General features: G+C 34.5%; 1 protein-coding gene across 2 annotated transcripts in view; it reads right to left on the bottom strand.

Moving 5' to 3' along the window:
- Positions 1-2,286: 2,286 nt before the first annotated feature.
- The window catches only part of LOC127794228 (uncharacterized), a 55,351-nt gene continuing 37,101 nt past the window's right edge, over positions 2,287-20,536 (bottom strand). The window contains exons 3-6 of one of the 2 annotated variants that reach the window (XM_052325174.1): positions 10,243-10,503; positions 4,017-4,098; positions 2,912-3,084; positions 2,287-2,800 (exon numbers count right to left, since the gene is read on the bottom strand). In XM_052325174.1, coding sequence (XP_052181134.1) covers positions 2,507-2,800; positions 2,912-3,084; positions 4,017-4,098; positions 10,243-10,503 — 810 coding nt within the window. In that variant the 3' untranslated portion in view covers positions 2,287-2,506. Of the gene's footprint in view, positions 2,801-2,884; positions 3,085-4,016; positions 4,099-10,242; positions 10,504-20,536 lie in introns of both variants that reach the window. The other variant, XM_052325173.1, reaches the window with a different exon arrangement.

Raw genomic sequence — 20,536 nt, forward strand, 5'->3', positions numbered from 1 at the left:
TTCATTTATGTAAGTGTGAGTAGTTCTTCTAACCTTCTTCAGGCAGCTTATCTCTTATTTATAGATTTTCTACATTGAATGTTAACTAACATTACAGAATACAATTGAAATGTTTTAATTGTCTTACAATTGTCATTTTTTGTCTCTATAAACATTAAACAACAAATATTAATTTATATAATAACGCCCATGTTATCTGAATTGCATTAAATGAACTAAAAATTTAAAACTGACAAACATTTAATCATCAAATGGCTATTTTTTTCAAAATTTGACAATAGTTACTCAACTAATATATGAGCTCACTCGACTAATATAATGCTTTACTCAATTGGACTTTTCCATTAATTGATTATGTAATAGGCTTACTCAAGTATGACCAAATCATTACTCGACTAATACAGAAGCCACAAAGATTTTGCATTGCTCACTCGATCACAAGACTAAGGTTACTCGACTAACATGAAATTTCACTCGTGTACTAACATTGTTTACTCGATTGCTTTTAAATCTAGAGACTTAGTCAGAGATCAATCTATCTTCACTTGACTAATATACATATTTACTCGATCAATAAAATACATTACTCAATTGAAAAATAAGATTTTAGTTTGCGTGTTATGTAAGACCCCCCTCGTTTATGAGTAAAACAACGCAACGATGCAACCTATTTCAGGCAATTTCTAGATGAGAGAGACTAACACCATCTCCCACGATCAACATCGATAAGACCTTTGTTGGCCATCGCAGGAGACCTTCATAGGTCTTTGGTGGCCAATCTATCGTCCACAAGGGGTGACATGCAAAGATCACTCATCGTTGTTTGGCTGGTCCTCCTGCAAGGTCTCATGCGACTAGGTTTGTGCCTTGGCCAACTTCCAAGTCAACCAAACTTTCCAAGTTGGCCCAAGTTTTTATTTTTTACTTTTATTTTTAAATTAACACCCCCCGCGGGGTATTTTTACCATATTATATGAACAAGAAAATAATCCATTTAGGTAATGGAAACTACTTTCTGTGTAATGAAGTGTTTGTCTCATTTCTTAAACCAAGCATTGGCCATGTTATTCTCATTTGTCATAATAAAGTCCAAAAACGCATTACTCGTAAGTTCTTTCTTCAAATCCTTAAAAGTCAAACAAATTCCTCTCTAAACTCAATTTTTTGTACAGGCCTCTTCAAATCATTTCAAAGTTTTTTTGATTTTTTCTCACTTCTAATCTAACTTGTGGGAATGAAACCGGATATATATATATATATATATGGGATAAACTCTTAAAATTTTTGCATATTGATTTTGTTTTTCTAAAGGTTAAAATAATAATTAGGTTAAGTGTCAACTGGGAGTTTTTTTTTTTTTTTTTGGGATCAAAGTTGGGAAAGAATTTAGGATAGACATTAGTTAGCAGTGTTCTAAAACGCGCTAAGCGCTAGTCAGTGGCCTAACGCCTAAGGCACCTAGGCGAGGACTAGAAAAATTATTATTTTTTTTAACATTTTGATGTTATTTTTAAATAAATTAAAATTGAAACAACAAGTAAAATAATGAAATTAAACTTGAGAAAATAAATTGTTATTTGCCAAGAACTAACGACAACAAAAAGCAGCAACAAGACGTTATAAATATTAAATAACATTAACAAATATTAAAATATAAATAACATTTAACTTGTTTGCTTACAAGTTATAAATATTAAAATATTTAAAACATTAATAAATATTCAAACAACAAATTCACACATTAATAAATATTAACATAAATAACAAAAAAAAAAAAAAGCAGCAACAACGCTTGCTGCTTGCTTATTACTTACTACAAGGTGAGGAGTGAGGAAGACAAGATAGAGCTGGAAAGTAGAATGAAATGAAGGTTAGCGGTGAATCCACTATTCACGATGATTGACGGTGACATGAGACAAGAAGGCTAATATAAATGAAAAGCAACGACGGCGACTCCACAAAAGACAACAACGACGTGCAACGAGAGAGGCTGAGACAAAAAGGGCAAGCGGCGACTGCGACTCGACGAAAGATAGTCGACGATAGTGCGTGAGAGAGAGAAGGCAAATTCGACGAGAGAGATTCAGGCAATTCACGCGGCTAGGTGGCCACCTTGGCCAACTAGGTGCCGTCCACTATCCATTAGCCGAGCCGACTCCTAAGGGGGCTGATTAGGCCATATTCACAACGGCCAGTGTCCGTCTAGCACCTCAGCGCCATATTTTAGAACACTATTAATTAGTTAACACTTCCTAAGTCAGAAGATTCTTTTTTAAAAAAAAAAAAAAAAACCTACAGACCTTGGAAAAAAAAAAATTTACAATCCCCCGTCATTAATACTGATGAAGGGGAGCAAAAGAAGCAACTGATACTTATTTAACTGCACAATCAGTTGCCTCATCCAACTTACAGATGCCCCTACGCTATTTTTTGGTACATACCAAATTACTATAAATGTGTATACCAATGACGGAAAACCGTTGGGACACACACACACTGATGCTATTTATGGTTTGCTTGCTGGAGCACATCGCTTGGTCAATTTGGTCAAGATGTAAGCCATGGCAAGCTTTGCACCGAAGCTAGAAGAGGGAGCCCGCGACACACAGATCAAACCACCAAGGAAAATAATTCCATTGCCTATAATAAATTTCTTTGAGAATTTCTCCTTTTCATTGCCTTCCCCTTCCGTTTCCGTTTCCATTTCCATTCGAGAATTGGAACATCTTCTTCTTATTATATTGGAAGCTGGGCCTCCTCCTGATACGTTGTTGGTTACGGTATCAAATCCAACTGGGACCTGAATCAATCGCATCCCATTCATTAATAAAATTACTTGAGATATATTGATGATAAATGTTCTGAATATAATAAAGGAAATAACCTTCTGAATAAGGGTGACTGCAGTTACCATCCGGAAACAAGATTGGGGATAGTTGGTGGCAGAATATTTGCGTAGTGCATCATCCATCTTGCAGACATAACTCCATATTCCTTTTGCAAAGGCCAACTTTGCCACCCCCACATTTAAACCTGCATCCTCCTGGTGCACCATTTTGATCTCGCAAGCATTTCTGCCCGGTACTGGGAAACAAAAAATAAAAAATAAAAAATAAACCACAAAAAAACTACCAAGCTAAATCACGCTCCAGTCACCTTATGGGAGGACCAAATTTCATGTTTAATATGATGAGAACCTAGTTAGTTCACATCAATTAAGGAACCATAGATCGTCAACTGAGTTTTCAAGGTGCAAATCAGTTGAAGGAACCCCAACATTTGTCTGTCCCCTCAATAAAAGTGCTTGAGAGGGTAGGTAAACAAGTAACCTCATCAGAACTACCACTCATGGAGGTTTAACTGCTCAAATGCTTAAACAAGATTCTTGACTCCAACACACAGTCCAACCCATACAGAGCATGCATAAAGCATCAGCTTACAAAAATCTTGTACCTTAAACATTTATATCTAAATCATTGGCTTGCTTATCTCTGAGGCATATCGTTCAGTTGGGTCAGTTCCAGACAGTTTACCCAGCAACAATTGCTAACCTAATGATGTGACCATCGAATCCTAATCTAAGATTGGTGTTGCTCAAACTTCAAAATACGAGCAACAATGCAAGACGCCAAAGAAAAAACTTTGCCAAGATAAAATTCATCACTTCAAGAAATTAGGAAGTCTCTCAATTATCTTGGAAGAAACCTCAAGCACTTTAGAATAGATAATACTTTTGTGAGAGTTAATAAAGCAGCACATAAACTGCAAGTATATACAGTAAAAGCTGAGAGAAATTACTAATTGTGTTGCCTTCATATTTTAACATTACCCTCTTTTAAGATAGTTTCAATTTACCAACTTCACTGCAGCTAATGATAGAAATGGTTTTATCACAATTCAATTTAATTAAATTCTTAAGTTGCAAAGATCCCAAGCAGTGGTCTACAGCAAATTACCATTCCCTTTCAATAGAAAAAAAAAAAAAAAAATCACAAAAGGTACTATCAGAAACTTGCCTTTCCGGATTCGCCAACCAGACCTAAAGAACTCAACCCGCACATACTTCTTCTGTCTTTGGACCAAAGGATGATCACACTCCTAGTCATATTGTTACATGGACAGATTTAGAATATAGTCAAATTAAGATCAGGAAATCAACGTGGAGGCATTGAACAAAATTTGCATAAAGAGAAACAAAAAGATGAAATGTAAAAGCATAGGACAAAGTCAAATAAAGGAAGGAAATGTGGGAGTTATAGCAATACAATGCCTGCATAAACCATGTAATTTGATGAACATAGTGTTCAGTAATGAACTTCCTCCAGCTATGTTCTATATGTGATATCAAGATGTCCAGTGATGCATCATATGTCAGCTACCAAATACTCAAAACTCACTTTTCAAAGTTGTTACTACTTATTCGACTCTAGCCCTGCAACATGGATTCTAGCTTGCCAATCATTTGTATCATGGCCTTATCTTCTATACCCTTACAACTCATATCATACCTAAATGTCTCCCCCTAATTTGTTTCTTGGTCTTTCTGCCACTTTTGGTAAATACTTGATCCAAATCCATCCCATGCACTATTTTTACAGGAATTTCTATTGGTTTTCTTCTCATATGACCAAACTATTTAATCATGTCGCATACATTTTATCTTCAATAAGAGTCACTCCGACCTTATCATGAATAATCTCAACTCTAATTCAATATTTTCCTATATGATTGTACATCTATCTTACCATCCTCATTTCCATTATGCTCATATTTTGCACATGTTGGTGCTTTACCACCTAACATTTTATGCTATATACAATATACCTAAATTGATCTTTTCTTGATATGGCTTAGTTCTCGAGTTTTACCATCATATCATCCCCCACCTATATTTCTATTAAACTTACATTTCATATATTCAAATTTCAATTTGCTTGACTAAAAACTTCTAGATTCTAAAATGTTCCCCCATATCTCGAGCTCTTTTGTCTCACCCACCAACACAGTGTCATCTGCAAGTAAGATACATCAAGCACTACTGCTTAGATATTAAAAGGGATAAAGATAGAAGTACTTTGATATTGTTTCCTTTTTAGATTTTAACATACACAATGTTATCTTGTTATTTTGATTTGTTTCCATTTTTAGATGATTGCAGATATTACAGAATTTGGATTTGAATCATAGTAGAATTTAGATTCCTAAATAGGCTCATGTAACTCTTTATTCAACTTTGATTATTGAATACATTGGTTCTTTCTCTCTTGTCTGTTCTTTCTCTTCTCTTCTCTCTTAGCTTTATTTCTTCTTCTTCTCAAGTTTCTTCTTCTTCCTATCCTCTTCTTTCTTCTTAACATTCTGCAGTATCATTGCTGTCCCACATCAAATTTGGTTTCAGAGAAAATCTCAATTCTGAGTCTCTCCACTAACTCACTGTATTCATCAACAGCCTTCACCAAACCTGTTCCTACCTACACCACAACACATCAAAAGGACACTTCAGTCCCAGCAGTTGGAGGAAAGCACAGAAACCACTGCAGTTGACATTGGCCATTTGGTGTTTAGACAATCTTCAGAACCCATCCCAGCCAACAATTTTTGGGGGCACTCGATCACTTCGTTGCATCTTGCAATGATTCAAGACCATTGTTGAAGCCATCAAAAAGACCATCTGAGCTCATCGGACACCATCAAACGACACCAAAACCATCAACAAACCCCCTCATTCTCCATTTCGAAGCCATTGTCAACATTAGAGCAGCCAACCAACCCCCTCATCGAGCCTTTGAAGTCCATGATTTGTTTGGCATTTCCATCATCATCAATTAAACTTTCAATTGTCATCAGGGCCTTTCATTGTAAGTAATGACATTGCCTTCATCAGAAAATGTTGTTGTCCTTGCCCGCTACAATTCCTGAGAGCCTCTTTCGCAACCCAATCTCACTCCAGCTCATTGCTCCAATTAACCCACATTCAAGTAGACCAAACCCAATTTCACCTGTAACCCATTTCCCAGAAAAACCCAACCCAACTTCAGTACCCAATTGCCTAGTCTTGAACCCCATTAATACAATCTATGTTGATTGCCAGCCAAAAATATAAGGAATGTTTGACTGGAATCATTCCTTAATTTAAGAGATTGATTGGAATCATTCCTTAGTTTAGAGATTGATTTTAAGGAGTAATTACCAATCTATCCTTTCGAATACTTTCCTATTTTCTGTACAGTCAACCTTTCCTATTTTTCGGTACAATCTATCTTTCCTAGTTTAGCACAAATGTAATCTTTCCTATAGTGTAAATTTCTAGCCCTGTTGTTAAGCTCAATGGTAGGATAATAAAATTTTGATGATAACAAAAATGAGTTTATTGAGATAAAAATAAATATAAAGTTTTTTTTTTAGTCAGCTCAATGTGAAGAAAAAATGAATTTCATGGCCTTATATCCTAAGTCGACTGAAGTAAGGCAGTAAGTTGGTATCTGATCGTGTGTAATCTTAACCTCTAATCTTGGGTCAACTGCGTTTCAACCGAAGTTGTACAAAAGGTTTTTGGACAACTTAGGTCAACTGAAGTCCAACGAACTTCTATGATTGTCTTAATTTTTTATTTATTTATTTATTTTTTTGCATGTTCAAAAATAAAATCAAATAGGTGTTTTTCTCTTCTTCCACTTTAAAATCATAATTTGATAAGTTAATCTTTTCCTCATGCAAAAAAGTAAAATCTCTTTTTGGAGAAAAGGTGGTTTGACCTTAGATTTGTCCCCCTTTGTAGATGTTGATGTCTTCTCTAATTTTCTTGTCTCTCACTGTTATGAACTTTTTGTCTCAAAAAGCTTATGTTTAATTCTGATCTCAAGTTGTCTCCTCATATCTTTTCCAAGCTTTATCTGATATTTTTATCTTGTACAAAATATATTTTCTAATGTTTTCGTAAACAAAGATACCTACAGATGTTGGAACGTATCATGTTGCAATTTGGAAAAGCCTGAAGATTTTTTTTTTAATTTCAAAATTGCTTTTAGCCCCTTAGTGTAACAACTAATTTTGTGGAGATGCATATATATAGGGTAAGTTTGAAGGCTCAAAAGATATACGAAACAAACTGATTGGAAGAGCATTCAAACAAGAGTGAGAAAGTTCAAAGATCTGAAAATGTGCTGATTGGTGGAATTCTCAGAATTGGTGGCTTGTCTGATTTGTCTATGTTTATAAGTTTTTGGTTTTACTCACTTGTTGTGTGAGAGGTTTGTATTTGCTAACAGTGTGCTAGTGGTTCTTGCTTAGACAATGGATTATATGTTGGTTCTAACTTGTGAAATATTTCACCTAGTGAAACCTCAAGCACAATCTTGAGAGAGAGGACTAGGCTCTTAGAGCCAAACCTTTATAAAAATACTCTGTGTTACTTGTGGTTGCTTGATGTTATTATGGTTTTTATTCCTACTATAATCACTAACTATCAAGATCACAATTTAAGAGTTTTCAACAAGAGTTAAAATCCTAAGTTTTCGAAAATCTAATTCACCCCCCCCCCCCCCCCCCCGAGATATTTTTCTAGGCAATACCTATAAATGGGGTTGTACCACACATGTAAAAGATAATATAGAGTTTTATTTCTCCTATTCCTCACATGCTATCAAAGCCTTAATTTCATTCTTCTTGTTCCCTTCATTGTCTATCTACTGTGTGCCTTCATCGCCAGAGTGTTACCTTCATTGCTTTACTCTTTTTTGGCTTTTATTGCCTAATATACCTACCAGCTATTGTACCATGTCAAAAATCTCTGAGACAACCACTCTTATGGCTACAGTAGATGCTGCTCCATTTGAACAACCACCTACTAATACTCCTATTAGTGAGCCACAAGGAATACACCATTCATACCAACTAGATGGCAAGAATTATCTCCAACGGTCTCAACTAGTAAGAACTTTTCAGAATGGCCGAGAAAAGATAGCCCACTGATTTGTTGCCTAGGACGTTGAGGATTACTCAATGCTGATGTCCTAGTTCTGGAGTTCTATGCTACTAGAGGTAAGTAGAAACTACATGTTTTTGTCTACAACCAAGGATATTTAAGAAACAATAAAAAGAACCTATTTTAAAGTGCAAGATGCCTCTATTATCTAAGAGGTTAAAACAAAAATAAGCAATGCCAAGCAAGAATCTCTGTCGGTGACTGATTAATACAATAGAATGAATGGTTACTATCTTGAGTTAGATCACTATCAACATAAAAAGATCTTGTGCAGTGAAGATGCAATCACTCTTACTTCCATACTTGAAAGGGACAAGATTGTAGAGTTCTTAACTAGTCTCAATCCTTGGAAAGGAAAAACTTTCATCCTTGAATCAAGTTTTTTCTATAATCTGCAATAAAGAACATAGAAGAATAGCTATGCTTGATGAATCTAATCTTGAGGGGTTAGCCATGATTTCCAACAAGGTGGATGTCTCACATTCCAGTTCACTGCAAGAAATGACTCTCACCCTAGACAACAACAACAAAGCCAGGAAGGTTTTCTAGTATTCATACTGCAAGAAACCAAAGCACACTAGAGAGACATGTTTCAAGCTTCATGGAAAGGAGACTATTTTAAACAGGATGGGAGGCTTTTGGAATCTACAGCCTAGAAATCAAGCTCAAGCCCATCTCACAACCAAGGAACCTGAGAGAACCCCAAAAAAAACAAATTTTGTTGCAACTTCAGAACTAGGTGAACTCAATGCAGAAGAAATCAATAAGCTGAAATCACTTATGAAAACTATTCAAACTGGTTCCCATTTTTAGATGATTATAGATATTATAAGATTTAGATTGGAATCAATAGTAAAATTTAGATTCATAACTTAGATTTAATCTTGACCATAAATAGGCTCATAATGTAACTTTTTATTCAGCTTTGATTATTGAACACATTGGTATTTATCTTTTCTATCTTGGCTATTCTTTCTCTTCTCTTCTTTTAACTGAGCTTTATTTCTTCTTCTTCTCAAGTGTCTCCTTCCTAATCTCTTCTTTCTTCTCAACATTATGAAATCCCATTGCAATCATGCATCATATATGTTCAGTTAGCTCATCAATACTAGGGTAAATAGGTAAGAACTTAAAGCATATCCTTGATGTAATCCAATTGTAGCTCAGAAAATCTCAATATAGCCTCCACATGCTAACACATTTCTGCTCCATAATACATGTTAATAACTTGTATACAAGCAATTCAAATTCCTCCTCCATAAGATTTATCTTGGAACTATGTCATAAGTCTCTTTCTAAATCCATTAACACCAAATGTAAATCTTTAGTTTATCTCTATACCTTTCCCATTAGGCACCTCAACAAGTATATAACTTCCATTGTTAACCTACCATCAATGAACAAATTGCTTTACAAACATCCTAATTTCTCTTCTTAATCTTTGCTCAACTCTGTCTCTCTCCCATAGGGAGCTCATTAGAGGTGATTCCTCTATAAGTTCCACAACTTTAAACATCTCCTCCATTCTTGTAAATAGGCACTAAAGTGTTCTTCCTCCACTCATCTACCATCCTTTTTGATTTAAAGATCACATTAAATAATTTCATTAACCATAAAATGCCTCTTCTTCCATGCATTTTCATGCTTCTACTGGTATATCATCTAGTCCAATTGTTTTACTATTTTTCATCATTTTTGGTAATTGCTTTATTTCATTTGGATAGATGCATCTAATAGAATATGAATTCCTACCTTCTTCGAAGTTACTAAGATGCCTCAACATAATACTTTTTTCCTAGAAGATAAACTTATCTCCTATTATCAAGATATTTTAGAAGATATTATTAATATATTTTGTTATTTGTTTTAGAATACTTTGTTTATTTCTTTCCTAATTAGTTTCAGAAAGATTCTATTTCTAAGATTTAGGATGCTAATTAGGACGGCATTTTTTTATCTTTGATATATTTCTTAATTGGCTAGGATCTATAGGTCTTTATAAATCCTTTGGAGATGTATTATTAACTAGATTTTGATTACTGATGTTGAATATTGAGTTTTTGAGTTATTCATGTGTTATTGCTTTCGAGTTCTGTGTTAGAAAGGGGGAAGCGAAGTAGAAGATAATAGAGAGAGGCAAATGCATTCATAGAATTATGACTAGCAACCTGAAAATGAATTGGAGCAATACGAAAATGAATTGGAGCAATACCTGAAACCAGGCAAGTAATGCGGTCAATATAAGATTTGACAGGTACCTTAGTGAAGCAGTAGAAGGTTCCATCTTTTGCTTCCCACATTCTCCAAGCTAATACATACTCTCTTGCGGTCAAGAGTGGGAACTTTTTGATTGTGTGACCAATTTCAGTCCCATTACTTTCATCTACCTGCAACTGCTCATGCCCAATCAGGGTCTTGTCCCATTTCTTTCTATAATTATTATCCATGTAGAAATCTCTCAGCACCTCAGCAGAGCAATTCTCAAAAGTTGTCAAACTTAAATATTTCAAAGGACCATCCTGCGTGCAAAGAAACATTTATTGAATGAAGCAATGAAATGGTAAGCAGCACATACAAACAAAAACCAATTGCTAACCAATACAAAAAGCCTTTATATGACATACCTCTCTAGTTGAACAGAAACCAAACACAAAGAGGCATGATTTGAACACTAAGACTTTTTTTCATTGAATATTTTATTGGTGAAAAGGTTTCAAGTAGCAACTTCTTATATTTTAAAGATAAACTCTATCCTTTGAGAATTATAAAACTACATTGGAACAAGAAAATTTGGCTTTCAGTGAAAAGTTTCTAGCATCAATTTAGAAACATTTTCCAAACACCGTCTGATGAGAAGCTCAAGCAGTGAATATCACAATGAAATAATGTTATTGTGAGGTGTTGAACAAGATTATATCGAGAATCTAAAGATTCTCAGGAGAAATTATGGACCTGTTCAGTTTCAAAAAGCATTTTCTAATTTTTCAGCTCCAATTTTCTACTTAATGGTTGAATCTCAAAAAGAAAATAGAAAACTCATTTTTTTTAATTTTTCAAACTTATACAAGGAATTGGAAAACGTCAAAAAAGATGTTTAGTAGATTTTCTAGAAACGAACACTATTGCTTTTTGAAACGTAAAATGTAAGCATATTTAGTTATGAAATTGGAGTTAAAAATTAGAAAATGTTTTCTACAACTAAACAGGCACTAAGCTTTTGGACCTCAATTCTCAAGATTGTGTGGCTTTCTCCGTGTTAAGAGGATTATGATTTGATTATAATGTACATATTAACTAATTGTATATTCTATGTGTATCTCTATTATATATTGTTTCCTTATAATAGTATAGGATGCATGTATATAATACCTTGTACCTACTTGTCAGCTCCCAAAGGATCTGACCAGTTCTCTCACCAGAATCCGGTGAGATTGTTAGAAGAAGAGGGAGAATTAGAGAAGTTTAGGGAGAATTAGAAAAACAAAGAACGGAGGGGGAAGAGAGAAGGGGGAGAGATTTTTGTATCGGTGGTTGTCATGGCGATGGACATGGTTATCCTTGAGATAGTCATTTTTGGTGGTGGAGATGGTTATCCTTGAGATAGTTATTTTCAAAGATAACCATGTCCACAACCATGACAACCACCATTACCATAGTTACTCGGTTCATGGAACGCTCGACATGCAAAATAAGGTACGGGGATGTGGTACGCCACTTTTTCAGGGACGCAATACGTGTGGGGTAAGCGTCATCGGTTCACCACTTCAAGTCATGGAACGCTTTGGTGTGCCAAAGTGGAACGCCTATCAAATATATAAATTTTTGAAAAAACATTTTAGATTTTTTGACTATATAAATTAGGAAATAGGAACTAATAAAAATTATCAAAATTCTTAAGATAAAAAAATGATGAAACTTACTTGGGATTAGGACTTAAGAGTTTAGGATTGAAAACAATGAAGACATCAAACAAGATCAATAAGATTCATGAACAAAGTCTTGATAAGATTCATAATTCAAGTTTAAGATCGATTAACATTTATGAATCATGATTAACATTCACACTTATCTCATAGTTCATAACTTCATACTTCATGCTTCCATAATCCATATGCATACATGAATGCATCAAAAACTTACAAGTTACAAAAAGACCACAACAAATGAGCAAAATCTCTAGAGGGTAGACTTAGGCCTCTCAACACTTTCTTCCCTTTTCTTTTTACATGCTTGTTTTGGAAGCTCTCAGTGGCTTGGCAACAAAAGATGCACTTGTTGAACCCTCTTTCATGTCTTCATCTCTACTTGGCACATCACCAAAGTCCTCATCCAAATTTCTCCATCCTAGATCCTCAAGTCTTAGGATAGAATCCTCAATGCACGAATCATCTGGATCCATATCCTAATTCCTAAATGGCCCCTCTTAGTAGTTTTCCAAGAAATGTGATTGAAGTCTAATGTTTGAGTGAATAAACACTAGCTTATCAGCTCTTGTGCAATTTAATATATTCCTTTTAACACTGTGAATATAAGAATATGTGCTCCAATTTCATTCAACAGAAGAACTACTTACTGGCTGTGATAATACCTTTTTTGCTACCTCTACCAAATCTGGAGTCTCTGAGCCATATGTGGACCACCAATCAATTGCATCCACTGTTACAGCATCCATTTGAGCTGCTTCCATTGCATATAATCCTTTCTTCATGTGAAAAATAGCAAATTTTTCATGTAAAAGTTTATGTTCTTCCTCACTTTCAGCAATTCTTGGAAAATATTCCATAACACCAGAAATAACTTCTCTGTCCAGATTTGGAGGCCTTCTAGGAACTCCTCCAGGAGCTGATTTTTGAAGATAATGAAGGTCATAAAACTAAGGACTCAAAGCAAACCCAAGACAATGCATTGGAATGTTCATTTTCTCCCACCTAGCCAACACAATTGTTTTCATTTCAGGATAATCACTTGCATACTTGTTTTCCTTCATGATATCTTTTATTTCTCCAAGCATAACATCCATTCTTTCATGCATTTCTCCCATCTTAGCACCATCACCATCAGAAACTTTGATTAGCAAATAAATTGGGTTGGTAATGGTGATAATATTTTCAACTTCTTTCCAAAATTCTTCACAAATTATAGTATCAGAAACTAGAGCACCCATTGTTCTTGTTCTTTCATCCCCACTTTTCACTCATTCTTTCCATGTTTTTTGAAAAATTGTTACAGCAAGTGCCTCCGCCTGGGGATGTTATCCATTGTTAGTCCCAAGCCCGGACAAAGGAGGAGGGTTGTGTTAGGTAGCCGACAGCCAACGTAAAACTTAGTCGTATCCAAAACATGAACTTCTAAACAAATTATGAAAAATCGTTGGGGCGTGGGAGTAACCCTTCATAGTGACCGCTACACTGCCCGCGTGTAGTGTCAAGTGAGCTAGGGCCATTGCATCGGCGCCTGGATGTAGTGACAAATGAGAAAGGGTCCCTGCATTTGCTTGGACAGATGTGGGTAAAAAGGCTAGTCCAAAATCAAAATCAAATTCAAAGTCAACGCCAAAAACAAAATCATAGATTAAGGATTAGGTCATGGAACATAGGAACATTAACAGGCAAAGCTATGGAGGTGGTAGATGTGATGATTAGGAGAAAGATTAATATTATGTGCCTTCAAGAGACGAGATGGGTAGGGAAAAAAGCAAAAACTTTGTCAGAAACTGGATATAAAATATGATACACAGGAAATGATCAAGCGAAAAATGGAATAGGGGTTATTATAGATAAAAGCTTAATAGATGAGGTGGTGGATGTAAAGAGAATAGGGGATAAGATTATTATAGTGAATGTTAGTCTAGGAAGAATGACTATGAATATCTTTAGTACATATGCACTAAGAGCGGGATTAGGTGAAGAGATAAAAGCAAAATTTTGGGAGGACCTAGAGGGACTCATACAAATGATTCTAAGAGGAGAGAGTGATTATAGAAAGTGACTTAAATGGGCACGTGGGTCGAAACGAAAACGGCTATAGAGAGGTACATGGAGGGTGTGGATTTGGGGAAAATAATGAGGATAAGTCTATTCTAGATTTTGCTATGGCATATGGACTCATCATAACCAATACTAGGTTCAAAAAACGAGACGAACACTTAATCACATATAAAAATGTCATATCAAGCACCCAAATAGATTACTTCCTCATGAGACAAGAGGATCGATTATGTTGTAGGGATTGTAAGGTGATACCAGGAGAGTGTTTGACTACTCAACATAGACTTCTAATACTTGACGTCCAAGTAAGAAATTGGAAGAGAAAAATCACATAAAACAAAATCCAAAAATCAAGTGGTGGGATTTAAAATAGGAGAAACAACTAATCTTCAAAGAAAAATTAAGAGGTAGAAGGGAATAGAATGGAGAAGGACAGACAAACCAAATGTGGAGAGAAATGGCTAATGTCCTGAGAAGCACGACAAAGGTAGCCCTTGGAAAAACAAATGGTAGAGCCCCTAACTTAAGGAGTCTTAGTGGTGGAATGAAGAAGTACAATTGAAAATTAAAAATAAGAAAACTTGCTATAAGGCTGTATATCAGTGCAACAATGAAGAAAATCAAAAAAATTATAAATAAGTAAAAAAGGAAACAAAAAGAGCTGTTAGTGAAGCAAGATCAAAAGCATATGAGAATCTATATAAACGACTTGATACAAAAGATGGAGAAATGGATATATATAAATTAGCTAAAGCAAGAGAAAGAAAAACAAGGGATTTAAATCAAGTGAAATGCATAAAAGATGAAAATCAAAATGTATTAGTGAATGAGGGAGCGATTAAGGAGAGAGAGAAGGAGTATTTCACAAAATTATTCACTGATGGTGGTGACACAAGAGTTAGGTTGGGACATCTTAGTAACTCTGAAGGGGACATGAGATATACATTTTATCGACGCATAAGTTCAAATGAAATAAGGCATACATTAAAAAAGATGAAAAATCATAAGATGGTGAGACCGGATAATATACCAATAGAAGCATGGAAATGCATGGGAGAAAAGGGCATCCCCTGGCTAACGAAATTATTTAACGTGATCCTTGAATCAAAAAAGATGCCAGATGAGTGGAGGAAGAGTACTTTGGTTCCTATATACAAGAATAAAGGAGATGTTCAAAACTGTGAAAATTACAGAGGACATAGTTCTGAAAGGCGCGAGGCGCAGCGAGGCGCAAAGGGTCCTGGAGCCTGAGGCGCGAGGCGCACGAGGCGAGGCGCGCCTTTGCGAAGCGAGGCGCACCTTTTAGAAAAAAAACTAAAAATCTTGTAAAATCATAAAAAACTATCAAATTATCAATAATAACACATGCATATCATTAATGTTTCATTATCTTCAAATTCTAAACTAACAACATCAAAGTTAATTCATTCATCATACAATTTCTAAACTAGAAACATCATCAAAGTTCAAACTTAAAGTCTCAAACTCAAACAAGTACCAACCATCGTGCAAAGTTCTAAACAAACATATAAACACTACAAGTCCACAATCAATAAAGAAGTTTTAATCATCATCATCATCATACCCTTCACCAAATTGAAAATCATCATCTTACGGTGCCATATTTTGCTCATCCCTGATTCCCTGTTATTTTTCTTCTTTTGCATGTACTCTCCAATCTCTTGTTTTATTGATGGAGGACATTTTGGAATAGCTTTAGTATTCTCCACAATCAATAAACACTACAAGTCCACAATCAAGAAAATGCTTTCATTTTGAAAAATGCTATTTTTCTAGGTCTGGAAGATTAGCGCATTTTTTCTAAGTCTGGAAGATTAGGGCATTATAAGGAGACATATAAGAAAATGTTTTCATTTTGAAAAACTAACTCCCGGTATTTTGATAGTTAATATTCATTGTTGTTAAAATGATTTTTAATGAATTTTTCAAGAAATAGTAGGTATGTATTTTGGGGGTGGTAAAATCGCTAAATCCTGAATTTGTACTAAAATCAAAATTCTATTTTCTTATTGTTATGGATTTTGATTTTTTAGATATTTTTATTAAATCCAAATGGGGGGTACTTTCTTATTTACATTTATGTATTAAAGTAAATGGAAGGTAAAATATAAATAAAAGAAAATGTGGACATTTACTTAAACTAAAGAAATGTAAATAAGTAGTGATGTATACATGCTGAAACTGAGAAGAGGGGATGCTGGAGAGGAGAGAAAAAAGTGATGCAGGCAGGATGCAGGCGCAATTTTCATGAGGCGCGCCTCAGCGCCTCACCTTGCAAGGCGCGCGCCTTGCAGAAACCGCCTCGCCTCAGCCCAGGCGAGGCGCCAAACTGGCGCCTTAAGGCGCCTTGCGCCTAGGCGCGCGCCTAGGCGCGCCTTTAATAACTATGACAGAGGAATTAAATTAATGAGCCATACCATGAAACTCTGGGAGAGAGTAATAAAGCAGAGGCCTAGAAAAGAAACAGAGGTATCGGAAAATCAATTTGGTTTCATGCCTGGTAGGTCAACAATGGAAGCTATATACCTACTGAGACGCCTAATGAAAAGGTATCGAGATCATCAGAAGGACCTACATATAGTGTTTATAGATCTAAAAAAGGCCTATGATAGGGTCCCTAGAGAAGTATTATGGAGGGTTTTAGAGAAGAAAAGAGTCCGAATAGCCTATATACAAACCCTTAAGGACATGTATTACAGTGCAGAGACAAGGGTCAGAACATGCGGAGGGAACACTGAACCGTTTAAAATTACAATAGGACTGCATCAAGATTCTGCACTAAGTCCATACTTATTTGCCCTAGTAATGGATGAACTCACTAAAGATATTCAGACAGAAGTACTATGGTGTATTCTATTTGCAGACGACATAGTGTTGGTAAATAAAACAAAAGAATGAGTGAACACTAGATTAAGTTGTGGAGAAACAATTTAGAATCTAAATAATTTAAATTAAGTAGAAAGAAAACATAATATATGAAATGTAAATTTAGTAAGAATGCAAAAGTGGAGGATATTATAATAAAATTAGAAGACTAAATCTTACAAATAAAAGATCATTTTCAATATTTGGGATCAATGATTCAAAAAGATGCAGAAATTCACGAGGATGTCACACATAGAATTAAGGCAGGTTGGCTAAAATGGAGAAATACATCGGGGGTGTTATGTGATGGTAAAATCCCATTAAAACTAAAAGGAAAATTCTATAGGACAGTTATAAGACCAATCTTGTTGTATGGCTCAGAATGTTGGGCAGTCAAATACCAGCATGAGCAAAAGACAAGCGTAGCGGAGATAAGGATATTAAGATGGATGTGTGGCCATACAAGAAAAGATAAAATTAGAAATGAAGTTATTCGTAATAAGGTAGGAGTAGTGCCAATCGAGGAGAAGATGAGAGAGACTAGACTAAGATGGTTTGGTCATGTGAGAAGAAGACCAAGAGACGCTCCCATGAGGAGAGTTGATGAAATGGAATAATTAATCAAAAAAATAGGTAGAGGCAAACCTAAGAAGACTTTAAGAGAGACATTAAAGTTTGATATGAAGTGTATGGACCTAAATGAAGATATGACAAAAGACAGAAATACATGGAAGTTTAGAATTCATGTAGCCGACCCAACATAGTGGGATAAAAGCTGGATATGTTGTTGTTATGCAAGTGCCTCCCTACAATCTATTAACCTCTTCAACATGATGTAATGGGAGGCAAATATAGTCTTGGCCACTTTAAGCAAGTCTTGTCTTGAATTACTTCTAAAAATTGCCGAAGATTGTGAATGGTTAACAAAGTAATTAACTATAGCTTTTCAACTTTTCCCTTCTTGTATGTGCTCTTCAACCACTCAAATGAATTAGCAAAATCCTTAAATACCAAATTCAATGTGTGCACAGCACAAGGGGACCAAAAAATATGCTTGTGTACCTTTTTAACTTCCTTTCCTACCAATTTGCAATTGACAGCAGTGTCATTAACCACTTGAAGAACATTGGATGCACCACTTTCTTCAATAGCTTTCAGCAAATACTGTAAGATAGCAGCCCCTATTTTTTCAATATCAGAAAAATCATTAGCATACATGAACATAGCTCCTCTGTTGTTCATTGCTAGAACATTAATTAGTGGCTAGTGCTTGACATTAGACCAACCATCAGAAACTATCGACCCCCTGATGATACCAAGTCTCTTTTATTGGTCCTAAATCCATCTCAACACTCATTTTACATTTATGTAGTAATGTTGTTCTTGCTTTTTCATACGAATGAGACTTATAACTTGGTTGATTACTCTTACCATCTCACACCATTGAGGGTTTCTTAAAACATTGAATGGAATTCCATTGGCACACAATGCCGAGAGATTCTTCAATTTGATTTGTGAGTTGTGGCTTTTCCTTTTTAATGATTTTGGAATTCCTAAGAGAGAAACACAAACCTGCATGTTCCGCCTTAACTCTCTTTTTGAATTTTTCATATTTAGTCCTATTATTTATCATTACAGAACATCTTTGTATCCCTACCTTCTTTCCAGGTGGAGGACCAAAAAAATGATAATGTATTCTTGTATATAAGCTATTCTTTTGTATTCTGCAGTGTTTACTTTGCCAAGTTTTTTAACCTCTCGGATTGTTACCTTGTATAGCAATGCATATGGTAACCTCCTCCAACAACGGCTTTGATTTTGAATTATAACTTCTTTTGTAAGCTCTTCCTCTAATACACATAGACCTGATTGTTCTTTAGACACTTCATCAGTATCTTCAGCTTCGCTATCTTCACTTGAACATTCATGCAACTCAACTGGTTCCTTGAATTTTCTCTTCCCAAAACCATCACAAATTGTTATGTACAAAAGAGTTATTGGAATAAGCAAAAATAAGAAAGCTAGATGCTATGTACATCTATGATGTAGGGAGATAGAGAGAGAGGAGCTTACTAAGGGAGCAACACTAAACAGAGCAGATCGAGCTAGCTTTGGAAGAATTCTAACCAAGTTCATGTATGTATGAAGATAATAGAGGAAGAAAATGTAACCTGTTATTTGTGACTTAGTGAGAATGTATGGGTATGGGTATGATTTAGAGACTTGGAGAAGAAGATAGATAAAATAATAGTTTTGTTGAATCATTACATTTTCGAACGTCTCATCACATTAAGTTTCTTTCCTTCCTTTGTGCCTGCGTACTTTGAAAGCTAAATTATATACATATATTTTGCTATATTGTATATACATCTATGATATATATACATATATTTTGCTTGTTGTGGAACTGTAGATACAGTGAAAAGAGTGTCTTTCTTTTATTTTTGGATTTCTTTTAGATCTTCATTTTATCGTTTCTTTTCCAATTTCATAAGTATTTGTTCTTTTTCTATTAATTATCTTTTTGTATTCTTTTACTTATTCTTTTTTCCTCTTTTTCTTGTTTTTGCAATTTTGAATCTAGATCTAACTTGTCCTTTTTTGTGGGAAGGGGAGTTGGTCTTTCTTATTTTATGTCTAATATTTTTTATTTTTGCAATTTTTAATTTATTTCCTTTCTTCTGTAAGAAAATTATTTTACCATTATAAACTCAATCTATAAGTCATATATTTGATATTTCTTAATGAAATAAATTTATGGTGTTTCGCGTGTAACTAAGGCTTTGTAATTTAGAAGGTCTTATATTTAATGTTATTTTCCAGAATAAATTTTATTCTTTCTTATTCCAATAACATAATTTATAAGCTGTATATTTCATGTTATTTTACTAAATAATTTTTAGAAAAATATTTTACTTTTAAGCATATATGAGATTTATTAATAAAATATAAAATATATAGAATCTGTTTATATTCATTATTTTCATATTCAATTATAGTTAGTTTCGGTGTTAGTTTTTTTTAAGAAAAACCTATTTTCATGTTAAAAAGATAAGAAAAATATGTTAAATATATTAATATTGATAAAAATGTCAAACAAATAAATATTAATATAATAATTATAAAATCACAAGATTCAAGAAAGTACACTGGCAATGGGAAGTCCCAATAAAAAGTTTCAGCTATTTAATACTCAGTTGCCATAATTATTAATTTTATATTCAATTGTTATATAGTATTTTAAAATTAAAAAATTAATTAAAATATTTATATATGTATCACACTCATTAGAATACAAGTTCTTCCAAAATAAAACTTTAAAAATTCTATATTATAAACCCAAAAAGTGAAGGCACAACTCATGAGAGGCTAGGTTGTGCCTATCTACAAACCCACTTGGTGTCTCCACCAGCTGCTACAACTTGAAGCCTCCAATAGTGGAAGAAGAAAATAGCTCAAAAGTTCAAATAGTTCTGTGTTAGATTGTGTAGGTAATGGCACCATACACCTAGATAATGGCACCACAACCCTCTACTTAACAAAGTAAACCCTCTAGCATGCTCGGCAATGTACAATGAATTTTTACAATAAGAGATTATCTGAGAGATTTACAATTGTCTCTCAAAAATTAAACACAAAGGCTTAAGCAAATGATACAAAATAATATACAAAACCTTTT

This window comes from Diospyros lotus, chromosome 2 (assembly GCF_014633365.1).
Source record: "Diospyros lotus cultivar Yz01 chromosome 2, ASM1463336v1, whole genome shotgun sequence".
Taxonomy (NCBI): domain Eukaryota; kingdom Viridiplantae; phylum Streptophyta; class Magnoliopsida; order Ericales; family Ebenaceae; genus Diospyros; species Diospyros lotus.